The sequence below is a fragment of the Lynx canadensis genome, unplaced genomic scaffold (assembly GCF_007474595.2).
Source record: "Lynx canadensis isolate LIC74 unplaced genomic scaffold, mLynCan4.pri.v2 scaffold_77_arrow_ctg1, whole genome shotgun sequence".
NCBI lineage: Eukaryota > Metazoa > Chordata > Mammalia > Carnivora > Felidae > Lynx > Lynx canadensis.
This window is the reverse complement of record NW_023397591.1, coordinates 801-25,318: the sequence shown is the minus strand read 5'-3', so window position 1 is coordinate 25,318 and position 24,518 is coordinate 801. Positions and strand designations below refer to the sequence as shown.

At 62.0% G+C, this 24,518-nt stretch overlaps 1 protein-coding gene across 1 annotated transcript; it reads right to left on the bottom strand.

Annotated features, from left to right (window-relative positions):
* Window positions 1-2,455: 2,455 nt before the first annotated feature.
* On the bottom strand, window positions 2,456-17,056 carry LOC115508204 (putative GTP-binding protein 6). Its single transcript, XM_030306634.1, is given in 12 exon segments — window positions 2,456-2,814; window positions 3,189-3,341; window positions 3,763-3,905; window positions 5,485-5,693; window positions 7,495-7,653; window positions 10,400-10,467; window positions 10,815-10,856; window positions 10,858-10,943; window positions 11,105-11,175; window positions 11,741-11,752; window positions 11,755-11,877; window positions 16,706-17,056. Coding segments are annotated over 12 exon segments (1,551 nt in total). The 5' UTR covers window positions 17,055-17,056; the 3' UTR covers window positions 2,456-2,678.
* Between the last annotated feature and the right edge of the window lie 7,462 nt (window positions 17,057-24,518).

Below are 24,518 nucleotides of genomic sequence, written 5' to 3'. Positions count from 1 at the left end.
TTTTTAATGTTTATTTATTTTTGACAGAGAGAAGACAGAGTGTGAGCAGAGGAGGGGCAGAGAGGGGGGGGAGACACAGAATCCGAAGCAGGCTCCAGGCTCCGAGCTGTCCGCACAGAGCCCAACGTGGGGCTCGAACCCACGAACCGTGAGACCATGACCCCAGCCGAAGTCAGCTGCTTAACCGACTGAGCCACCCAGGCGTCCCTATTTAATTTTAATTTAATTTAATTTACTTCACTTAATTTTTATTTACTTCATTTTGTTATTTTTTATTTTATTTATTTTGTTCTACAGTCTTAAAAAAATTTTTTTTCTTTACATTTATTTATTTTTGAGAGAGAGAGAGAGAGAGAGAGCGTGAGTGGGGGAGAGGCAGAGAGAGAGGGAGACACAGAATCCCAAGCAGGCTCCAGGCTCCGAGAGCTGTCAGCTCAGAACCCGATGAGGGGCTCCAACTCAGGAACCGTGAGATCATGACCTGAGCCGAAGTCGGACACTCAACAGACTAAGCCACCCAGGCGCCCCTCGTACTTTTTTTTTTTTTAAGATGTTATTTTGGGGCTCCTGGGTGGCTCAGTTAAGCATCAGACTTTTGATTTTGGCTCAGGTCGTGATCCCAGGATTGTGGGACTGACCTTGTGTTGGTCTCTGCAACGGAGAGTGGACCCTGCTTGAGATTCTCTCTCTGCCCCCTCCCTGGCTTGTGTTCTCCCTCTCTCTCTCTCCCCTCTCTCCCAGAAAGAAATGAAGAAGAGAGAGAGAGAGAAAAAAAAGAGAAAGAAGAAAAAAGAAAGAAGAACAAGAAAGAAAGAAAGAAGAAATAAAGAAGAAAGAAAGAAAGAGAAAGAGCTGAAAGTAAATAGAAAATAAAACCCAAAGAAAGCTGGTGGGTCTCTATAAACAAACAAAAGGGGCGCCTGGTGGCTCAGTCGGTTAAGCATCCGACTTCAGCTCATCACGATCTCGCAGTTCGTGGGTTCGAGCCCCGTGTCGGGCTCTGTGCTGACAGCTCAGAGCCTGGAGCCTGTTTCAGATTCTGTGCCTCCCTCTCTCTCTGACCCTCCCCAGTTCATGCTCTATCTCTCTCTGTCTCAAAAATAATAACGTTTAAAAAAAATTTTTTTAAATAAAAATGCTTATTTATCCAAAGCAGGCTCCAGGCTCCGAGCTGTCAGCAGAGCTGACCTGGGGCTCAAACCCACGAGTCGTGAGATCATGACCTGAGCCGAAGTCGGATACGTGACTGAGCCACGGAGCCGTCCCCCGCCCATACCTAAGATGAGTGCCTGAGCCTTGTGTATTTGAGGGTCGCACTCTGTCAGAAGGATGTGCCTGGCAGTGCTGTGGCGGCTGCGTGTGTGGACCACGAGCCCACGGGAAAGGAGGCCGCGTGGTTCGGGTGTGCGCACTGCCCTGTGGCTGCTGAATAAACGTCGGCGGAGTGAAGTGCCACCAGGTTGACGGTGTCTCTGGGTCCTCAAACCCGTACTTGGCCCTTCCCATGTCAGAATCGGGGTGTGGGCACCTCGGGGTCGGCCGTGCCCGGGTCCCCTTCTTGGGGTGAGCGCCTGCCTCCCAGCACATGGGGTGTTCTCAGGGCCCGCTGCTCGCGGCACAGTGGCCGGGCCTCGGGAGGGGAGAGGCCCATCCGTGGACAGAGGGGTCCTGGGGAAGCCTGGGTGCTCGTGGGGCAGGGGGAGCGGTCTTGTACCTGGTCCCCTAAGTGGGAAGACCGACGCCCTCTGTCCGGGGCCCCTCCCCCCCATGTCCCTGATCTTCCCTCCTGGGCCCCCGAGCCCCTCCCCCAACCCCCGCATGCAGGCCCCGAGCCACCCCCCAACCCTCTCTCACAGGCCCCCTGAGTGCCAGCCACCTCCTCATCGTGCTTGTAAGCACGCAGTTGGGCGTCAGGACGCTGTGAGGAGGAGAGTGAGGGACCAGAGGTCTGACCCACCCGCACCCCCTCCTTGTGTCTCCTGCACGGGGAGGTGCTGCGGTGGTGAGAACAGAGTCGGGGGCTGGAAGGGGGCGGCCCTGGTGTGGGTCCCAGGCAGAGATCCAGGCTGCGGGCCTCAGGGAAGAGTGGGCACACACCGGGGGGCGGCACCGGGCGGGGCTGGGGGCTGGGGGCGGCCCGCGCAGCGCACTCCCCGGCCCACCGCGGTCTCTTCGGGGTTGGCCAGTCTCCTGGCTTCAGGCTGGGCTGGGCTGCTCTGTCCACGCCTCTGCCCCGTCCCCTCGTCTCTCCTTGACCTGTGTGTGCCCGCAGAGGCCTCAGGGTCGTCGGGAGACAGTCCTCCTTGCCGGGACACTGCGGTGGGGAACAGGGAGGTCTGGCAGCCCTGAGTTTATGGGGACCAGCACCCGGGAAGCCCCAAGTGGCTCCTCCCACACGCCACACTGGCAGACCGTGTGCCTGGCGGCCGGCCCTCGGAAGACTCGGCACGGCTGGTTTACAGACACAAGAGCAGAGCTTTTAATTCCTGTAGCTGGAACAGCGTGGAAGGCAACCCACGCTCAGGTCCCCGCGGAGTCACCCCGAGACCTGACCTTTGACTTCTGGCCGCAGGGGGGCGGCCACCAGCCTTTCGGGCCCAGCAGGGAGCAAGGCGCCCGAGGGGGCGGGCAGGACGCCCGCGGCGGTGCCGAGGCCACACAGCCTCCGCTCCCTCACCTCACTGGCTGGCTGACTCCGGGAAGAGCTTCCGGAACCTGCTGTAGGCAGAGCTGCTGATGACGACCCTGACGTCGGCCGCCCCGGCCTCGGGGATCACGTCCACGTCCTGCACCGTCGCCTCCTGGTGCAGCCAACTGAGGAAGTGAGCAAGGGACACGTCTGTGAGGCGGGCGAGGACCCCAAAGGGCTATGTTCCCAGGAACTGGTCCCAGGCAGAGCGCCGTCCCACAGAACGCTACCCCTGGAGCCCCGTCCCCTGTCCCCGAAGAGTCCCGTCCCCGCAGAGCCCTCTCCCCCAACCGCACACCGCCTTGCTGTCACTGGTGGGGGACCTACTGGCAACGAACTCCCCCGCCAGCCGCATGCCCGTCAGCTCAAGGAGGCCGCTTGCCCCGCAGGCCAAGTCATTAACCCAGATTCGCTGCAGACGCGTCAGACACCCCCGCACCTGCCCGCGTGCTGGTGCTCTGCCCGGCCCTTCCTACACCTGCTTGGCCAGCCCACGCACCTCAGCTGTGCCCCCGCCAGCCGGACTCGGAGCGTGAGGACCTGTCTCCCTGTGGCTCTCAGGACGGCGTCCTCCAGCCGGGCCCTCAGCTCCGGGAGCCCGTGTCCCAGGAGGGCGGACACGGCCACGGCCTGGGATCCTGACGGGCTGTACCTGCGTCGGGGCGGCGGGCAGACCCCCTCAGCCCGGGGAAACACCGAGCGGGGGTCCCCAAGAACACACCCCCCCCCCCCCCCCCCCGCCCACGGGGCCTGAACTGTGACTGTGTCAGACGGTCCCAGGAGAGGACGCGGCCCCCTGGACAGGGACACAGGGACGGAGAAAACCATAAGGCCGCGGTGACACGGGGGGGGCCGTGGGGGTAAGGGATTCAGAACATGCAACCCCAGAACACGGCTGCGGTGACACATCCGGGCAAGGGCGCTGGGACCGCCCCTTTCCCTCCCGGACCAGCAGGGGGCGCTCCGCGAAAGCCGTGGGGCAGGCGGCGAGGGGCGGCCCAGGTCACCGGCGCGCGTCACCAGTACGTGCGGAATGAGGTCCGGGGGAGGGGGGCAGGCCGGGGTCCACTCACCCGGGCACCAGGTCGACCTTGTTATGAACTTCCACGGAGTCCAGCAGCGGGGGCGGCAGGCGCAGGCCCCGCAGGGCGGCCAGGACGGTGGCTTTCTGCAGCTCCGTCTCGGGGCTCACGTCTCTCACGTGCACGACCAGATCCTGGGGAGCACGGGCCCGTGCTGGGGACGGGGTTCCGGGGGGCACACCGAGGACCCGCGCCGGCCGGGCTCTCACGGCACCGCACGGTGGGGTAGCGGGTCCGGCCCGGCCCCCTGGCGGTCCCCTGCCCCGGTCGCGTGGGCTCCCCGAGACCAGAGCTGGCCCGGGGCCCACCCAGTGCCCCCTGCTCGGGGGTCCAGCCCCGGCCAGGCCGCCGCCCTCCACGTGGCCGGGGGCCCTGGGCGGCTCCCGCACCAAAGGCAGCAGGCACGCACCTTCGGGCTCAGGTAGGCCCCCGACCCCCCACCGGGTGCCTTGTTCATCATCCGCCGAACCAGAGTCCGCATGACTCCAAATGTTAAAGGACGCCTCTTCCTAAGTTTAAGTATCTTTACAGGTAGGTGACCCATGCACAATTGGGAAAACGCGGGCATCTGACTGGTGCAGCCGTTTCGGCTGGGGTCATGACCTCACGGTTGGTGGGTTCAAGCCCCACCTCGGGCTCGGGCCCACAGCATGGAGCCCGCTTGGGATCCTCTCTCTCCCTCTCTCCCAAGATACATGAAAACGAATTTGGAAAATGCAGCAAGAAGAAAGAGCTGCCTGTAATTCTGCCCCTGGGAACAGGCACCGCCCACATTCCAGAATGTTCACTTCCGGGTTTTAGATGCGCTTAAAATTAAAAAAAAAAAAAAATGTTTTACTTCAGAAACGTTCCAGATTTTCTGGAAATATGGCAGAGGGGGCACTGGCCCTCACCTTGCTGCCGCAGCCAACGTTAGTCATGGCGTGTGCCACAAGGCGGGGTGACCCCGGACACACTTGTGATGACCCTCCAGGCTCTGTCCCGAGTCACTGGCCTCTCCTTTTCGATCCTGGACACCACCCAGGACACTCGTCACATTGCCGGACACCTGTCCTTGGCCCCTCTGGGCCCCGACCACATTGAGCCCCGCGGGCATTTTGAGGGACGCCCTGTACTGAGGTCGGCCTGGTTCATTCTCCTGTTCACACCACGGTTCGGGTTGGGGGCAAGACCACAGAGAGCGTGCCCTGAGTCCCGGGCCACAGCTGCGTACCAGGTGACCTGAGGGCTGAGGGGCAGGCGCTGGTCGCCCTGGACAGCGGCTCCCTCCTGTGAATTAGTCTTCAAAGGGGTCACCGGACAGGGCTCAGTCTCAGGGTGGCTTAGGCGCCACCTTCCTGAGGGGGTGTGTCTCCGGAGACCTGGCCCCCGGGTTGTGTCGTGTGAGAGGACCCGGCCCCCGGGTTGTGTTGTGAGGGGACCTGGCCCCCACGCTGTGTCGTGTGTGAGGGGACCCGGCCCCCACGCTGTGTCGTGTGTGAGGGGACCCGGTCCCCAAGGCTGTGTCGTGTGAGAGGGGACCCGGTCCCCAAGGCTGTGTCGTGTGAGAGGGGACCCGGCCCCCACGCTGTGTCGTGTGTGAGGCGACCCGGGCCCCACGCTGTGTCGTGTGAGGGGACCCGGTCCCCCAAGGCTGTGTCGTGTGAGGGGACCGGGCCCCAGGTTACACAGCTGTTTTAGGTAATTTGGCCCCTGGGATCATCCCACACTCACTGAATGAGCCACGTCTTCCAGGGTGGCGGAGAAGGACTCGATCAGGCTGTGGGGCAGCTGGGAGAGGAAGCCGACGGTGTCCATGTAGATGACGGCCACGCGGGAGGGCAGCCACCCCGCGTGGGCTGTGACGTCCAGTGTCGCAAACAGCCGATCCTGGGGCCGGACGGCGTCGTCACCCGTCAGGGCCTTGATCAGCGTGGTTTTTCCTGGAAGGTGGGTCACAGGGGACGCGCTGTGAGAGGCCCCCTCACCACACGTGTCCCACCTCGGCAGCCGCGAACCCACGTGCATCTGGCCGAGGCGGCGGCCACGCATTGTGAGGTCTCGAGCTCCTAGTCTCCGCCCTGTGTGGTCAGAGAACCTGCCGTTCTCCGTCACGCTCGCGGCCCAGAGGGCCAGGGCCCAGGGTACGAGTGCCCGTACGCAGGACGGCGGTGGTGCGGACGGGGTGGTGACGGCCGAGGGGGTGAGGGCACCCGTGCACACGAGGATAGTACAGACCCGGCGGTCACGTTTGTGCACGTGTGGGGGACACGTGATTGGCATCTACGTAGACGAGGCAGGTTCTCCGCGTGTCTGAGATGCAGCAGGTGTCTGCGTGGCGGAAAGGTGATGGTGTAGACAGGGGCCGTGGTGCCTATGGGGCATGTGTGTTGTCTGTGAGGTGGGCTGGGTGCCTGTGTAGACAGAGTGCTGGTGGTGGTTGAGGTATGTGTATAAGGCGACGGATGTCGGTGTAGACGGAGTGATGATGGAGTGGGGCGGGTACAGTGTGTGTGACGTAGGCTCGGCGTCTGTGTAGACGGGGGTGTTGGCGGAGTTGGAGTTGTGTAAGTTGGACTGGACATCTGTGTAGACGGGGTGGTGGTGAAATCGGTGTGTGCGTGTGGAGTGGACGGGGGTGACAGCATTAATGGAGTGTGGCGGTGTAGACAGGCAGGAGCTGTATGTGTCTGCAATGGCCCCAGAGGACGTCCCCTCCACTCATTCTTCCTGCAAGAATGCGCCGGTGTGTGCGCCTGGCCCCCGTGTTCGGGGCCACGCCAGCACACGCCAGCTCGTGGACAGTACTGGTGGCCACTGGCTTCAGCCCGCCCCACAGGTGAATGAGGAGATGACCCGGTAGGGCGGCCCCACCTGGACACACAGGTGCCCTCACCACACAGGTCCCGGGGCACAGACTCCTCTGTGCTGGTGAGCCACGGGCCGCGGGCGTACCCTAGCAGTGCTGAGTTCGGTAGCCTCGGCGGAGCTCCAGAAGCCCGGTGCTGACGCCGCCGTGCGGACGCACTCGCCGTTTCCCACAGGGTGAGAGCCTGTATCTACCCAAGCGGGATTCTCTGCAGCTGCGGTGCCCCCGCACTTTCTGTTCCAGGTTTTGTGGGAAGTTCCCTCCCTCCTTGAGGACAGGGAGCCGGTGGCGTGAGGCTGATGGGGACCTCACGCTGGCAGGGGAGTGGACCTCGCGCAGCCCGGCACCCGCTGGCGGACCGGACCCCGACGGTGAGGAAGTCGCACCTGCCGTTGTCTCCCTTTACCGAGCACAGCCGTGAGCTCAGGGCTTCGGGACGAAGGAGACCCGAGGTTCCGTGTCCTGAAGACGATCGCGCTGAGCGCACACGTTAAGCTAAACCACGAGCCCCGTGGTGAGGTCCTACTGCGCACAGTCTGAACCGCTTTTATCCTTCTAGGGGCCTGCCCACCATGAATGGTCTTAACACCGTCACCCTTCTGTCTCTCTCTGAGTCTCAACACACCTGTAAGAGAGGGGAGTGCAGTCCGCTGTCCAGCACTCGATGACCACGCTGCTGACCTGACGGGGCACCCGCCGTGGGCCCTGCAAATGCCCCGGGGACATGAGCCACGCTTTCCACCTGTTCTCATCATCCGTCGGCCCTCTGAATCCCAGGGCCCTGTTGCGTTGGCGAGCGGTCTCTCCCCAAATGCACTAGCAGGGTGGTGGGGGGGCGGTGGACCCCCCCCAGGAGCCCCCAGAACTTCTCTCACCGCAGTTTGTGTATCCCACCATGGAGACCACAGGAAACTCCCGCCGTCTGCGCTGCCTTCCCAGGAGACGCCTTTTCTCCCGAAGTCTGTCCAGGGCTTTCCGAATCTTCAGCTCCTTGTCCTTCAGCAGGCGCCGTTGCACCTGCACGAGCGATTCTCCTACAAACACCCAACACGGCGACTCGGTGAGCACACTCACAAAGACGTGAGAGCAGAGTGAGCCACGCGGGTCCCTGTGTGCGTTGTGGACAGGCATTCTGCCCCTGGGACCCGCCCCCCCCCCGCCGGTCTGCTCTTCTATACTGCCCCAGCACCTTCCTGTCTGACAGATGGCTTCACCCAGTGGAGGGTGGCCTCGCCTCCGGACTTCTGCCCTCTGAGGTCACCTGGGCTCCCCTTTATTTGGGAGTAAGGGAGAGCCTCAGAAGGACAGCCCCCATGATATCCAGAGCCACCTGAGCGGTGCCCCAAAGACACATCTACATCCTGACCCCTGGGACCTGTGAACGGGAACTCATTTCGGGATATGGTCTGGGCGCATATAACTGGTGAGGGATCTGAGGGGTCATCCTGGATCAGTGTGGCCCTAATCCAAAGACAAATGTCTGCACAACAGAAGAGAGACAGAGGAGAAGCCGTGTGAACATGTGAAGACCCATGTGGAGGGACGCAGCCACAATCCCAGGGACGCCTGGAGCCCCAGAAGCTGCAAGAGGCAGGAAGGACCCTCCCCTGGAGCCTCTGGAGGGAGCACAGCCCTGCCTGGATCTCAGTGGCCCTGCCCCTCCTGGATCTCAGTGGTCCTGCCCCTCCTGGATCTCCATGGCCCTGCCCCTCCTGGATCTCAGGGGTCCTGCCCCTCCTGGATCTCAGTGGCCCTGCCCCTCCTGGATCTCAGTGGTCCTGCCCCTCCTGGATCTCAGGGGTCCTGCCCCTCCTGGATCTCAGTGGCCCTGCCCTGCCTGGATCTCAGTGGCCCTGCCCCTCCTGGATCTCAGTGGTCTTGCCTCTCCTGCATCTCAGGGATCCTGCCCCGCTTGGATCTCAGTAGCCCTGCCCCTCATGGATGTCAATGGCCCTGCCCCACCTGGATCTCAGAGGCCTTGCCCTGCCTGGATCTCAGTGGCCCTGCCCCTCCTGGATCTCAGTGGCCCTGCCCTGCCTGGATCTCAGTGGTCCTGCCCCTCTGGGTCTCAGTGGCCCTGCCCCTCCTGGATCTCCATGGCCCTGCCCTCCTGGATCTCCATGGCCCTGCCCCTCCTGGATCTCAGGGGTCCTGCCCCTCCTGGATCTCAGTGGCCCTGCCCCTCCTGGATCTCAGTGGCCCTGCCCCTCCTGGATCTCAGGGGTCCTGCCCCTCCTGGATCTCAGTGGCCCTGCCCCTCCTGGATCTCAGTGGCCCTGCCCCTCCTGGATCTCAGTGGTCCTGCCCCTCCTGGATCTCAGTGGCCCTGCCCTGCCTGGATCTCAGTGGTCCTGCCCCTCCTGGATCTCAGTGGTCCTGCCCCTCCTGGATCTCAGTGGTCCTGCCCCTCCTGGATCTCAGTGGCCCTGCCCCTCCTGGGTCTCAGTGGCCCTTCCCTGCCTGGATCTCAGTGGTCCTGCCCCTCCTGGATCTCAGTGGCCCTGCCCCTCCTGGGTCTCAGTGGCCCTTCCCTGCCTGGATCTCAGTGGTCCTGCCCCTCCTGGATCTCCATGGCCCTGCCCCTCCTGGATCTCAGGGGTCCTGCCCTCCGGATCTCAGTGGCCCTGCCCCTCCTGGATCTCAGTGGCCCCCGCCCCTCCTGGATCTCAGTGGTCCTGCCCCTCCTGGATCTCAGTGGCCCTGCCCTGCCTGGATCTCAGTGGTCCTGCCCCTCCTGGGTCTCAGTGGTCCTCCCCTGCCTGGATCTCAGTGGCCCTGCCCTGCCTGGGTCTCAGTGGTCCTCCCTGCCTGGATCTCAGTGGCCCTGCCCTGCCTGGATCTCAGTGGTCCTGCCCCTCCTGGATCTCAGTGGTCCTCCCCTGCCTGGATCTCAGTGGTCCTCCCCTGCCTGGATTCAGTGGCCCTGCCCTGCCTGGGTCTCAGCGGCCCTGCCCCTCCTGGGTCTCAGTGGTCCTCCCCTGCCTGGATCTCAGTGGTCCTGCCCCTCCTGGATCTCAGTGGCCCTGCCCTGCCTGGGTCTCAGCGGCCCTGCCCCTCCTGGGTCTCAGTGGTCCTCCCCTGCCTGGATCTCAGTGGTCCTGCCCCTCCTGGATCTCAGTGGCCCTGCCCCGCCTGGATCTCAGTGGCCCTGCCCTGCCTGGGTCTCAGCAGCCCTGCCCCTCCTGGGTCTCAGTGGTCCTCCCCTGCCTGGATCTCAGTGGCCCTGCCCCTCCTGGGTCTCAGTGGTCCTCCCCTGCCTGGATCTCAGTGGCCCTGCCCCTCCTGGGTCTCAGTGGCCCTGCCATGCCTGGATCCCAGAGACCCTGCCCCTCCTGGATCTCAGTGGCCCTGCCCCCCCCCCCCCCCCCCCCCCCCCCCCCCCCACCCCCCACCCCCCCGCCGACCCGATCTCAGCGGCCCTGCCCTGCCTGGATCTCAGTGGTCCTGCCCCTCCTGGATCTCAGTGGCCCTGCCCACCCCCCCCCCCCCCCCCGCCGACCCGATCTCAGCGGCCCTGCCCCCACCCCACCCCCCAGATCTCAGACTTCTGGTCTCCAGAGCTGAGAGAGTAGATTCCTGAGGTTTTAAGGCTCTGGCTTGTGGTCCTTCATTGCAGCCACGCCAGCAGACCACGTAGATATCCTAGTTTGTGTGAATGGGACCATGCACGAGGTCACATGCAGCCCCACTGCGATCTTTCAGCGCTGCTGTCCCCTTCCTAAGGGTGGCTGCCGTGACATACCCCTTCTGAGCACGCGGGGTGACAAGACCTCACGTTACCTGACCCCATGATGTAGCGTGAGCCTCCTCCCCGTCCATCCAGGCGGGTGGTGCCGCTCAGGTGGGACCTGCCGTGGAAAGGGGGTGTCTCAGTAGACAGGGTGAGACGTCCGTGCCCATCTAGGGGGAGCGCACCAGGTGACAGCACACAGACGCGAGGGTGAGATGAGAACTCTGGGTGGAGAGAGCGAGGCAGGGGGTCTTTCCTCCTGCCTGGATCTTCACCGTCACGGAAGTGGGGGTGGGGCCCACGGCGGGGTGGACCTGTCCTGGGTAGGCACGCTGCTTGGACAGGAGCCTGACAGGCCTCGTCCGGGAGGGCACGGCCAGCCCTGCCTTCCGTCTTCACCGCACCCCAGCAACGGGTCGGACACGCGACCTATGCGAGCCGCAAGAGCTGGGGTGTGCCCCGAACCTGAGAAGGGGGAGCTCAGCCAGCGCCACCTGCAGCCGGCCTCCTTCGTCGGGCGTTGCAGCGGAAAATGGAAAGAACAACGGTGAACCGGTCAAACACCTGCACGCCCCAGGCGGCCTCCAGTTCTTTCTGCAAACGGAGGGAGGGAGTGAGGGCATCTGCAGCGGTGTCTCGGGTGAAGGGGGCCGCCGGGAAGGCGTCCGCGATCCCGGGGCCTCCTCCGTCTGACCCGACTCCCTCCGCCCCGGAGCATGGGAAAGCATGGGAAGCGTCCAGAGACTCCCGCGTACCTTGGTGGGCGGGGCCATCCTCTCCACATTCAGAAAGACCGCGGTGATTTCTGGCAACACTCTGATTTTCTCTGAGGAAAAGAGACGGTTCGGTCGGACGTCAGGGCTCCATGGGGTCTGTCGTGGGGCCGACCCTGGGCTCAGGCTGGCTGTGGTCACCGGGTACCCCTCGACTCCCTGAGTGCGTATTTGGGAAGTCGGGTGTGTGAGGCAGGGGAGGGGAGGACCGGGGTCCCTTCGGGGGTCGTGGGTCTTGCACACGCAGGTGACACGACCCCACGGGGTCTGAATGGCTCCATGACCTGCGGTGACAGAGCCGGGCGGTGAGCACCCCCTCAGCGTATCCGCAGGGCTCGCTGCTCTGAAGTGTGACACCCCCGGGGGTCCCTGGAAGGCAGGGTTCACACACAGCACCCTGTCTGCGGGGAGGGCCGGGCTGGGGTCCCGGGGCCGGTTTCCACCGGACTCTGAACTGCCCCGACGGCCCCACTGGGCACAGTTCAGGTTGCGATCGGGGCACGGAGGCGTTTTGGACGTCTGATCCAAGTTCCCGTGAGGACGCCTCTACTCGGCCCAGACGGCGAGAGCCCCACCGTTCCTGCTTCAGGAGGAAGAGAGCCAAGCAGCAGGGCCCACCTGTCAGGTGCGCAAGGTCCCTCTGCCGAACGCGACCTTCCGTCGGGGTGTTCTGGCGGGCACCACCATCCTTTCCACCACCGACCAGCGGTCCAGCGTGTGGACCAGAGATTCCGCCTCCGCCACCTGCCGGTCAGCTTCGGGGAGACACAGGGCCAGGGTGAGGGACACACCCCTGCGAGGTCGGCCCCGGGGCCCCGTGCTCCCCAGCTCGGATGGCTGCCCGCACGGCGGCACAGAGGTCCGGACGCAGCACCCAGGTAGGCACCTGGTCCGAACACAGCTGTGTGCCTCCAGGCCCAGACCGTCGCAGCCTCCGCTCACGCTGGACGCCGGGGGTGGGAGATAACGGGACGGGGCTCCGTGAGGCCCCCGCGGTCTGTCGGGACCCAGCGGACAGCGGGTCTCGTGACGGAGCCCAGGAACTGGCTACATTCATCGCCTGCAGGGTGGGCTGTGAGCCCCCGCTTAGGCAGGGAGTGGGGCGCTGGGGCCGGTGGGTCCTGGGGCTTGGAGTCCTGACTGCTGCCGACGGGGCCGAGGGGGCTCAGGGCTCTGTGACACGGAGGCCAGCGTTCTGGGTAACACCCCTGTGAAACTTGTACTAAGCGCCCGCTGTGCCCCAGTGCGGTCCGCCCTCTCCCGGCGGCCGCCTTGGAGCACAGTGTCCTAGGGTTCCCCTGAGGGACCTCGCTGGTCCTCCTCACCTCGCCCCTCTGCAGCTTCCCACAACCCCCCTGGCGGTCCTGCTCCTGCGGCCACTCCCACAGCCACCGGCCTGGGGGTCTGGTCGAAGTGCCACGTGGGACCCCCAACGCTAATGCTCGGGGAACCACCAGGTGGGGATGAAACCTCAGGACACTTGTGTATTCACGGTTCACACGCACGGGCTCACTCACAACTGGGCCCTGCTCGCAGGACTACGGAGGCTCCCCCCAACCCTCACCTCCCCACCCCTGCACCACAACTCCCCACCCCTGCCCCACACCTCCCTACCCTGCCCCATACCTCCCCTCCCCATACCTCGCCACCCCCTCCCCACACCTCCCCTCCCCTACACCTCCCCTCCCCATACCTCCCCACCCCTGCCGCATACCTCTTCACTCCACACCTCCCCTCCCTTGCCCACCCCTGCCCCACACCTCCCCTCTCCCACCCCACACCTCCTCAGCCCCCACCCCACACCTCCCCTCCCCTGACCCACATCTCAGCACCCCCCTCCCCCCTCCACACCTCCCCTCCCTTCCCCTTCCCACCCCTGCCCCACACCTCCCCACCCCTGCCCCACACCTCCCCACCCCTGCTCACCCCTGCCCCACACCTCACCTCCTCTGCCCCACACCTCCCCTCCCCGCCCCATACCTCCCACCCCTGCCCCACCCCTCCCCTCCCTTCCCCACCCCCTGCCCCACCCCTCCCCTCCCCTGCCTCACACCTCGCACCCCTGTGCCACACCTCCCCAGCCCCCGCCCCACACCTCCCCTCCCCTGCCTCACACCTCGGCACCACACCACTGAAGACCAGTTGACACCACTTCCTTGTTCCCCATCTATCACATCCGGCCATTAGGAGAAAATTACAGGGTATACTGACAGGTGACAAATGTGATGTAAAGACACAGAGCAGCATCAGAGCCATGGAATATGGCAGGAATGCTGGAATTATCGGACCAGGAACTTACAACAACTATGAGTCATATGCTAAGGGCTCTGACAGATAAAGGAGCCGGCACGCAAGGACAGATGGGCAACGTAAGCAGACAGATGGAAATTTGAAGAAAGAGACAAACAGAAATGCTGGCTGTCACAAACACTCCAACGGAAAGGAAGAATCCGCTGATGGGCTTATGAGTGGGCCGGGCAAAGCCAAGAAATGAATCTCTAAGCTTGAAGACAGGACTAGAGTCGTGATGAAGAAATTCCGACTGTGAACGACGTAGAGAAACTGAGAAGTCAAGCCACAGACTAGAAGAAAATATTTGTAAAAAACATCTGAGAAAGGGCTGTTATCCAGAAGAACTCTTAAAACTTAGCAGTAATAGAAGAACTTGAGGGGCACCTGAGGGCTCAGTCGGTCAAGCGTCCGACCTTGGCTCAGGTCATGATCTTGCGGTTCGTGAGTTCGAGCCCCGTGTCGGGCTCTGTGCTGACAGCTTAGAGCCCGGAATCTGCTTTGGATTCTCTCTCTCTCCCTCTGCCCTTGCCCTGCTGGCACTCTGTCTCTGTCTCTCAAAAAGTGAATAAACATTAAAAAGTGTATTTTAGGGGCGCCTGGGTGGCGCAGTCGGTTGGGCGTCCGACTTCAGCCAGGTCACGATCTCGCGGTCCGTGAGTTCGAGCCCCGCGTCGGGCTCTGGGCTGATGGCTCGGAGCCTGGAGCCTGCTTCCGATTCTGTGTCTCCCTCTCTCTCTGCCCCTCCCCCCCGTTCATGCTCTGTCTCTCTCTGTCCCAAAGATAGATAAACGTTGAAAAAAAAAAATTAAAAAAAAAAAAGTGTATTTTAAGGGGCCCCTGGGTGGCTCAGTGGGTCGAGCGTCCGACTTGCGCTCAGGTCATGATCTCGCGGCTCGTGAGTTCGAGCCCCACGTCGGGCTCTGTGCTGAGAGCTCAGAGCCTGGAGCCTGCTTTGGATTCTGTGTCTCTCTCTCTCTCTGCCCCTTCGCCGCTCATGCTCTCTCTCTGTCTCTCAAAGATGAACAAACATTTAAAAAAAAAATTAAAAAAAAAGAACTTGATCAAAAGGTGGGCCAAACGGGACGCCTCAGTGGCTCGGTCGGTTGAGGGTCTGACTTTGGCTCAGGTCACAATCTTAGGGTTTGTGAGATCGAGCTCTGCGCGGGGCTGTCAGTGGGTGCTGGCTTGGGACCCTCTGCCCCCTCTCTCTTCACCTCTCCTGCTCACGCTCTCTGAGAAATAAACATTAAAAAATTTCATAATAAAAATATAAAAAAACAAAAGGCCGAAGACCTAACACACACCTGACCACAGAAGCTGGGGAGAGACGCTCTACACCATATGTGGTCGGGGAAATGAACGCACGTTACCTCGAGAGCCACGCACACCTGTGAGGCTGGCCCAGACGCAGAACGCGGACAACACCTGACACTGGTGACACGGGTGCAGCAAGAACCCTCCTTCGTCGCTGATGGGAACCCAAAGTGGCGAAGCCGCTGGCAAAGCAGTTTGGTGCTTTCTTATAAAACCAAATGTGCTCTTACCAGAGGGTCCAGCAGAATGCTCCCTGGTATTTACCCAAGTGAACAGAAACTTGGGTCCACACAAAGCTGCACGTGGATGTTTACAGCAGCTTGGAAGCAACCTTGACGTTCCTCCGCAGGTGGACGGATAAATCCACTGGGGGCCATCCAGACAACAGGGTCTTAGCACCACCAGAAATGAGCTGTATGGCCACAGAAACGCACGCAGGAGCCCTAGATGCATGCGATTGCGTGACAGGAGCTGGTCGGAAAAGGCCGCGTAGTGGAGGATTCTAACCCTATGACGTTCTGGAAAAGGCAGAACGAGGCACATAGTAAAAACATCTGCACTTGCCAGGAAGGGGGTGGGGTGAAGCACGAACAGGAGGGGCAGCGAAACCCTCTGCAGAATCCTGTAATGATGGACCCGTGATGTTGTACATGGTCCAGACCCACAGAGCGTGAAACACCGAGAGTGAATCACACTGTAAACCGCGGACTCTGGGTGATTCCGTGTTCACGTAGGTTCCTGGATCGTAACACGTGTCCTGCTCTGGTGTGGGTGCTGGTAACACACGAGGCTAACCAGGTGGGACAGGAGGTACGGGGAACCCTCTGTGCTGTCTTCTCAAGTTTCCTGTGCAACTAACTCTACTCTAAAAGGCTTTAAAAGAGAAAACAAGGAACATAGCGCTGAGGTGGAATGTTCTTGAACAGGGAAGTTCACAGGAACAGAGCGCAGATTCGTGGCTGTGAGGGACGGGATGGGGATGCGATGCAAAGTGGCTGGTATTAAGGGGACAGGGCCTCCTTCTGCGGCCCCCACCTCCCCATAGCCACCCAGCCATCCTGCCGAGGGTCGCAGGCCGTGCTCCCTGGAGGACCCCTCTCTGGAGACTGTCCTCACGCCTCTGTGCCTGCCCCTTCCCGCTGTGGGCTCTGGTCTTCCCAGGCCACCCAGGACCGCTCTGCTGAGACCCTCGAACCACATCTCGCCCACCCGCAGCACGTGGGCCCAGGAGGTGGCTCTCTGCCGTGAGTGCGTGCTGTGCCCGGAGCCTCCAGCTATCTGGCTGTTAGTGACTGGGGGGAACGATGGCGGTGCCAGGCAGCTGCCCTCGAGCGGGCAGGCAGACAAGGGTTTGCGGTTCCGGGTATGAAGTGCGTGCACGATGACCATCTTCTTGCGCAATCTTTAGTATTCAGTGGTTACATAAATGAAAATGCTGCACAGTAAGGTACTCAAGGATCCGTCTCACACACACACGAACACACACAGACGGGGCACGCTGGCTCTAGACTTTTGCTAGATTCTTCACAGGAAAGAACGGGTAGGACACAACACACGCTGCAGGGGAGAGGAGGGCTTAACCAGGGAGCAGGCAGAGAGGGGACAGGGCCAGGCAGCAGGGGGCTGGGGCTGCCTCCAGCAGGTTTGGGGAGATGGGTGGGGGCGTTTCCGTGCTGCGCTTGGCGCCCCGCCCCCTCAGCCCCAGTCCTCCGAGTCTCCGCCCCCGACGCCCCGCCCCTCCTAATCTCCGCCCCCAGAGCGCCAGCCCTGAGCGAGGGACTTGGAAGCCCCGCCCATCCCAATCTCCGCCCCCAGTCAGTCCCGAAAACCCCGCCCCCCTAGTCTCCACTCCCGAGTTCAAGTGCCTAGAGCCACGGCCCCCCACCGAGCTCGGGCCCGATTCTCCCGAGGCTCCGCCCCCTGGAAGCCCCGCCTCTCAGAGTCCCCGGCCCCGCCCGCGGCGCAGTTCCTGCGCACCTCGGGTCAGCTGCGGCTTCCCGGGTCCCCACTTGACCTCAGGGTGAACCAGGCACACGCGCTGGGTCCCCACCGGCAGCAAAGGGTCCCTCCTCAGCAGCTCCTCCTCCTCTTCTTCCTCGTCCTCGGCATCTTCCGGTTCCTCCACCTCTCCCGTTCGGCTTCTCGGGCCATCAGCCGGTGGGCCCCGTCCTCCGTCCCCTCGCCCCTTGAGGTCCCCGGGGTCGAAGGCGGCGAACGCGCGCTCCGGGCAGACCAGCAGCGGCGGCGCGGGTCTCGGAGCCCGGCGGCCGAGAACTACGCGAGACAGCCAGGCCGCCGGGCGGATGGCGGCCCGCAGGGCCCACATCCTGCGCTGGCCGGCACGCTATGGGGCGGGGCCTCGGGGGGGGCGTGTTCCCATGCGAACTCCCCATTGGCCGCCGGACGTCACGTGCCCTCCGTCGCTTGATTGGCGCGAGCGGTCCCGGGCTGGCAAAGCTTGGGACTCCGCCGCCGGGGGCTAGCTTCGCTTCGGCGGAGCCTGCTCGGGGCGGATGCCCGCGCCGGGTGGTGCCGCCAGCGGGGCAGGCGCAGACATCCGACCCTGGGCGGGCGCTTCCCCACACCCGTCTCTCTCCGGCTTCCGAGCGGGATCTTCCCTCAGATCCGAGTGGTCTGGTCCTGGGGGCCTGAGTGCCCCCGCAGAGGTCCCACATCCTGCGAGGGGGTCCGAGGCTGCACCGGGGGTGGGGGTGCCTCCACATCCTGCCTTGGGGGTCCGAGTGAGGCCGCGGGGGTCCCACATCCTGCCTTGGGGGTCCGAATGCCGCCTCGGGGGTCCACATCCAGCCTTGGGGATAGGAGTGCTCCCTCGGGGGTCCCACATCCTGCTTTGGGGGTCCGAGTGAGGCCGCAAGGGTCCCACATCATGACTTGGGGCTCTGAGTGCGCCCCCAGGGTTCCCACACCCTGCCTTAGGGGTGTGAGGGCTTCCCCTGGGGGGGGTCCCACATCCTGCCCTGGGGGTTCCGAGTGCTCCTCCAGGTTTCCCACATCTTGCCTTGGGGGTCTGAGACCTTTTCGGGGGTCCGGAATTCTGCCTTGCAGGTCTAGTACTGCCCTGGGGGGGTCCCACATCCTGCCTTGGGAGTCTGAGCCCATCCCGGGGGTCCTACATCCCGCCTTGGGGGTCTGAGCCCATCTCGGGGGTCCCACATCCTGCCTTGTGGGTCTGAGCCCATCTCAGGGGGCCTGAACTCTGCCTTGCAGGTCTAGTACTGCCCTAGGGGGTCATACATCCTGTCTTGTGGGTCCAAACCCGACCCTAGGGTCCCACATCTTGCCTTGGGGTCTGAGTGCTCCCCAGGTTGGTTCCCACATCCTGTCATGGGGGTCTAAGTGCAGCTGTGTGGGTCCCAATCCTGCCTTGCGGGTCAGAGTGGTCCCTCGGGGGTCCCACATTATGACTTGGGGGTCAGACTGCTCCCTCAGGGGCCCCACATTCTGTCCTGGGGTCTGAGTGCTTCCCCATGGGGGTCCCACATCGTGCCTTGGGGGTCTTAGTGCTGCCCCAGAAGGGGGTCCCACATCCTGCCTTGGGGGTCTGAGTGCTGCCCCGGGGGAGGTCCCACATCCAGTCTTGGGGGTCCGAGTGCAGCCATGGGGGTCCCAATCCTGCCTTGGGGGTCTGAGCGCTGCCCCAGGGGGGGTTCCACTTCCAGCCTTGGGGGTCGAAGTCCTCCCTCAGGGGTCCCACATCCTGCCTTGGGGGTCCCACATCCAGTCTTGGGGGTCAAAGTGATCCCCCAGGGTCCCACATCCTGTCTTGGGGGTCTAAGTGCAGCCGTATGGGTCCCCATCCTGCCTTGCGGGTCAGAGTGCTCCCTTGGGAGTCCCACGTCATGACCTGACTCTCTGAATCCTCCACGGGGGGGGGGGGGTGTCCCCACATCCTGCCTTGGGGTTTGAATGTGGCCACGGGGGTCCCAATCCTGCCTTGGGGTTTGAGCGCTCCCCCAGGGTCCCACATCCTGCCTTGGGGATGGTGGGGGTCTCACATCCTGCCTGCGGGCGGAGTGCTCCCTTGGGGGTCCCACGTCATGACTTAGGGGTCAGAGTGCTCCCTTGGGGCTTCCACATCCTGCCTTGGGGTCCGAGTGTTCCCCCAGGGGTCCTACATCCTGCCATGGATGTCTGAGCTCATCCTGGGGGTCCCACATCCTGCCTTGGGGTCCAAGTGTGTCCTCGGGGTTCCACATCCTGCCTTGGGGGTTTGAGCCCATCTCAGGGGTCCTAACATTCTGCCATGAATGTCTGAGCCCATCCCGGGGGTCCCACATCCTGCCTTGGGGTCTGAGCCCATCTCGGGGATTCCGCATCCTGCCTTGGGGGTTTGAGCCCGTCTCAGGGGTCCTAACATCCTGCCGTGGATGTCTGAGCCCATCCCAGGGGTCCGACATCCTGCCTTGGGGTCTGAGCCCATCTCGGGGATCCCGCATCCTGCCTTGGGGGTTTAAGCCTGGCTCAGGGGTCCTAACATCCTGCTGTGGATGTCTGAGCCCATCCCGGGGGTCCCACATCCTACCTTGGGGGTCTGAGTCCATCCCAGGGGTCCCACATCCTGCCTTGAGGGTCTGAGCCCATCTCAGGGGGTCTGAACTCTGCCTTGCAGGTCTAGTACTGCCCTAGGGGGCCTTACATCCTGTCTTGGGGGTCTGAGTACTCCCTGGAAGGGGGTCCCACATCCTGCCCTGGGGTCTGAGTGCTCCCCAGAAAGGAGCCCCACATCCTGCCTTGGGGGTCTGAGTGCTCCCCGGAAGGGGGTCCCACATCCTGCCTTGGGGGTCTAAATGCAGCTGCAGGGAACGCAATCCTGCCTTGCGGGTTGGAGTTCCCTCGGGGGGGTCCCACAGCATGACTTGATGGTCTGAGTCCTCCTCCAGGGGAGTTCCCACATCCTGCCTTGGGGGTCTAATTGCTCCCCTGGGCATCCCACATCCTTCCTTGGGAGTTCGAGTGTGGCCATGGGAGTCCCAATCCTGCATTGGGGATCCGAGTGCTTCCCTGGGGTCTCACATCCTGCCTTGGGGCCCAAGCCCATCCTGGGGGTCCCACATCCTGCCTTGGGGATCCAAGCCCATCTCGGGGGTCCCACATCCTGCCTTCGGGGTCTGGGCCCATTCCGGGGGTCCTGCATCCTTCCCTGGGGGTCCAGGCCCATCCGGGGTTTCCACATTCTGCCTTGGGGGTCCAAGCCCACCCCGGGAGTCCCACATCCTGCCTTGGGGGTCCGAGCTCATCCTGGGGGTCCCACATCCTGCCTTGGGGGTCAGAGTGCTTCCTTGGGGGTCTCATATCCTGCCTTGGGGGTCCAAGCCCACCCTGGGAGTCCCACATCTTGCCTTGGGGGTCCAAGCCCATCCCGGGGGTCCCACATCCTGCCTTGGGGGTCCGGGCCCAATCTGGGGGTCCTGCATCCTACCCTGGGGGTCCGGGCCCATCCTGGGGGGTCCCACATCCTGCCTTGGGATCCAAGCCCACCCTGGGAGTCCTACATCTTGCCTTGGGGGTCCAAGCCCATCCCAGGGGTCCCGCATCCTGCCCTGGGGGTCTGGGCCCATTCCGGGGGTCCCACATCCTGCCCTGGGGGTCCCACATCCTGCCTTGGGGGTCCAAGCCCATCCCAGGGGTCCCGCATCCTGCCCTGGGGGTCTGGGCCCATTCCGGGGGTCACACATTCTTCCCTGGGGGTCCGGGCCCATCCTGGAGGTTCCACATCCTGCCTTGGGGGTCCAAGCCCATCCTGGGGGTCCCACATCCTGCCTTGGGGTTCAAGCCCATTCCGGGGTTCCACATCCTGCCTTGGGGGTCCAAGCGGAGCTTTGAGAGTCTCATCCCATCCCTGGGGGTCTGCGACTCGGCCTCAGGGGCCCCAGACGCTGCGTTGGGAGTCATCGCCAGTTCGGAGGAGACTCAAACTTTGCCTGGCATGTCTGAGTCCGTGATCTCAGGTCGTACACTGCTACGGGGGTTCATGTTCAGTCGCATGGGTCCCATACTCTGCCTTGGGCACGTGATGCTGACTTTGGGCTTCTTCCCCAGTGCTGCTTGGGGGTCTGAATCTGGCCCGGTGACGGCCGGGGGCGGGTGGGGATTCTGAAGTCTGTGCTGCTAGCCCGGGTGTGTCCCTGGGGGTCCCAGGAGCTGCTTGGGGATGAGAAGCTGGCTGGCGAATGTGGCGTGGGAAATGAATGCAGAGGCCAGCGGGCCCGGGAGGGTGAGAGGTGGGCTGTTGGAAGGGAGGGCCCCTGCTGTTCAGACTGTTGTCAGTATATTCTCCAGGAGAAATTCAGAATGCGTGGTGTCCAAAGGGTCACATGGATCCCAGCTGTCACTAGGGGGTTCTTGTTTTCACAGAAGAGCAGGTTTAATGGAAATGTTCCTTTTTAAGTGTCTGCAGAAAGCCACGGCCTTTCCGATATTTCGATGATGGTGACGCTCGTCATTCTAACATGCACAACGAAGGAGGGGACACGTAGGGACACGTAGCCCGAAGAGGCAGGGGAGGCCTGGTTGCTGTGTCGGAACGGGGGTGGGGTGGGGGGGGATTGAGAGGAACGTTTGAGGTGGTGTTACTGTACTGGCAGGAACTGTCCTGTGCAGCCCCCCGAGCCAGTGTGACCACGTTGGGCACGGTTGGAATTGAGTTGAGCTGTCGTGCGTCTGTCTGTCTTAAAGAAAATGGGCGAGCTTGGGATCTCGACCCGGTGTCGCCAGTGACGCCCCCACGGGCCGTGAGTCCTGGGTGCCATTTCCTTGCTGATGGAATCAGAGTGTGGATTAGAACCTACAGTAACGAAGGCACAAGTGTGTGTGTGTGTGTGCTGATGGCGTATATCGTTCCGGGGCCGGTCCCGCAGCCCTCCGCCCTGTCACACGGCTTCCGACCGCCAGCACCGGGCACGGGCGTCAGTGAGTCCGCGGAGAAAGCACGGGGCCTTGTGTCCCGGGGAGGGTGTCTCTGCGGGGCCTTGCTCTGAGATCCTGGGGCGAAGCTTGTCTGCAGCGGGAGGCCGGCTGGCGATCGCACAGGAGCTCGCTGTGGTCCTGTGACGCCCCCTGGCGTAAGATTCGGGCAGGTCCCCTCCTCCAAGCCCTGCCTCCTGTAGACGGAGCGCAGTCTTACTTGGGGGAGCAGACCTACCGGAGCTCGCGTTTCCAGGGCTGCGCGGGGCGCCAGGTTCTGAGCCGCACTCAGACCTCTCCGCTTCCTCGGTTCCCGTCGCCGTCCGGGCCCGCATCGCCAGCGCTGTCCCCTGGAGCCTGCCCGCCCGGCGGTTTCTGGGGGTGGCTTGGGGAGGGACGACGGTGAGGATTAACACTTGATAATGAGGTAACGCATTTTTTTACTCCTTTACTATTGACACTACGCCCTGAGGCTGCTGAGGGGGGTGGTAGACGGTTTCCTGCTAAGTAAGTTCATCCTACAACCTCACCTCCGTGCAAACCCAAAGCTGTCTGCAGACTTGATTCAGCAGACAGCCCTCGAAACGTCTAGTGTGTGTGATAAACGGCGTAGGTGTTGGCGTGAAAATGGTGTTGAGGCTGTAGGAAGAAGTAGGGGAGAGAGGAGACAGGTGCCAGTCGCCTGGGGTCGTGGCGCTGTGAACACAACACGGTGGGAGGGGGCTCGCACAGCCGTGTGGAAAAACCGCTCGTGTTTTGCCTTCGTGTTGAAAGTATTCCATTTTCCCGATTCGCGAACACCCGTGGTTGTTAAGATACATCGTGGATTGGATGGGGAGATGTGTCCTGATGTGTCAGGAGCCCCGAACCGGGCACAGTTAGAATCAGGGACCGCCGGTCATTTAACCCCCTTCCCAAGCATTCAGAGACGGACTGTTTTGTCCCCTCTGTGAGCCGAGCCACTCCCCATTTCTTGGCATTGTCTGACTTTGGGTGCTTTCTTTCCTCTGCTGACAACAATGTAAAAACGTCGAATTTTAAGAGCGTGTGCTGAAAAGCCCCAGCGTGTGCAACTGCCTGTAGCTCGGGAAAGACTCACCGAGCGAGTGGGGGGGTGGCTGTGTCATTACGTGGCTTGCAGCCTCAAGGGCTCCACGCAGCAATCTGACTTTTCTTGTGTCTCAGCGAAAGGTCTGGCCAAGAGGAGGGGAACCTGATGCCCGTGTGCGATGGCGGTGGCCAGGACACTGTGTCGGTAAGTGCCCGTGCTGACGGAATCCGTGGCCACGCTGATACACGCTTGTTACGTGGGCCTAAGATGCGTGTTTCCCGCGGGGGGGGGGGGGAAGTGACACGTTCATGCAGATGGCAAGGTGTGGACAGGAACGCGGATCCCTTCTAATCTGCCCCAACAGCGGTCACTAGTAAGGTTTTGCTACAGGGGCACCTGCGTGGCTCGGTCGGTTGAGGCCCCCCCACTTGGGCTCAGGTCATGATCTCGCGTGATCTCGCGTGATCTCGCGTGAGTTCAAGCCCCGCGTCGGGCTCTGGGCTGACGGCTCGGAGCCTGGCTCCTGCTTCGGGTTCCGTGTCTCCCTCTCTCTCTGCCTCTGCCCTGCTCACGCTCTGTCGCTCTCTGTCTCTCTCAAAAATAAATTAAACATTAAAGAAATTTAAAGAAAAGATTTTCCTGTATATTCTTCTAGTTTTCTTCTTTTTTTTTTTTTAAAGCCATCTCTATGTCCAAACTGGGACTCGAACTCACAACGTGACAGCAAGCGTGGTGTACCAGCCACGTGTCCCTCTTCCAGGCTTTTTATGCACGTACACACACACACACACACACGCATGTGTGTATTTGCATATCTGTCTGCACGCATGTGCATATATATATCCTAAAATTTAATAAAAAATGAGTTCGAATTGTAGATATTGTTTTATAATTTCTTTTTTTATCTTATGAAATTTTAGGCTTAAGGGTGTGCCTGGCTGGATCAGTTGCCACACCATGCAACTCTTCTGTTTTTGTTGCTATTTGTTTAATTGTATTTATTTTTGAGAGATTTGAGAGAGACAGACAGAGACAGAGGGCAGGCAGGGGAGGGGCAGAGAGAGAGGGAGACACAGAATCCGAAGCGGGCTCCAGGCTCCCAGCCGTCAGCACAGAGCTCGACTCGGGGCTCGAACCCACAAACCCTGAGATCAGGACCCGAGCCGGAGTCGGACACTCAACGACAGAGCCACCCAGCGCCCCACCCCGAGCATGCAACTCGATCTCACGGTTGTGAGTTCGAGTCCCATGTTGGGTGTAGAGCCTACTAAAAAAAAAAAAAAAAAAAAAAGCAGAAACAAACAAAATAGGAAACAAGATTTGTAAGTTTCACCTGTCTCCTGAGTATCCTTGGAGAGAGTTTGCACTGCTGTGTAGACAGCAATGACAGACCACAGGGTGGTCTGTCGGCCACGTAGCAGTTTAGTCAATAACCCCTCACGTTAACCGGGCTTGTCATGTATACATGGGGGTGCGACCACAGTGTCGTGAGGTTACTACTGTTTTCCAGTCACTCCTGACTTGAGAATGAAAATACGTGGCGGCCCGAGTATAGCTGGGGTGGCTGCTCGGGACCTGAGACGGTGAGGGTTGGTCATCGCGGCCTCGAATGTGCGTGCGAGTCTGCAGAGTTGGCTCAGGAGCACGCGGACGGGCGGGTTAGACTGAGGTCCCCGTGGCTTTAAGCCGGAGCGACGTCAGGGGTCATGCGCGTCTGGGTGCGTGCAGGGCTGGGCGCGTGCAAAGCCCCCCAGGGCTGTGTCCCCAGGACGCGTTACTAGCACTGCGGTTGGCTGTTTACAGGCCACACATTGT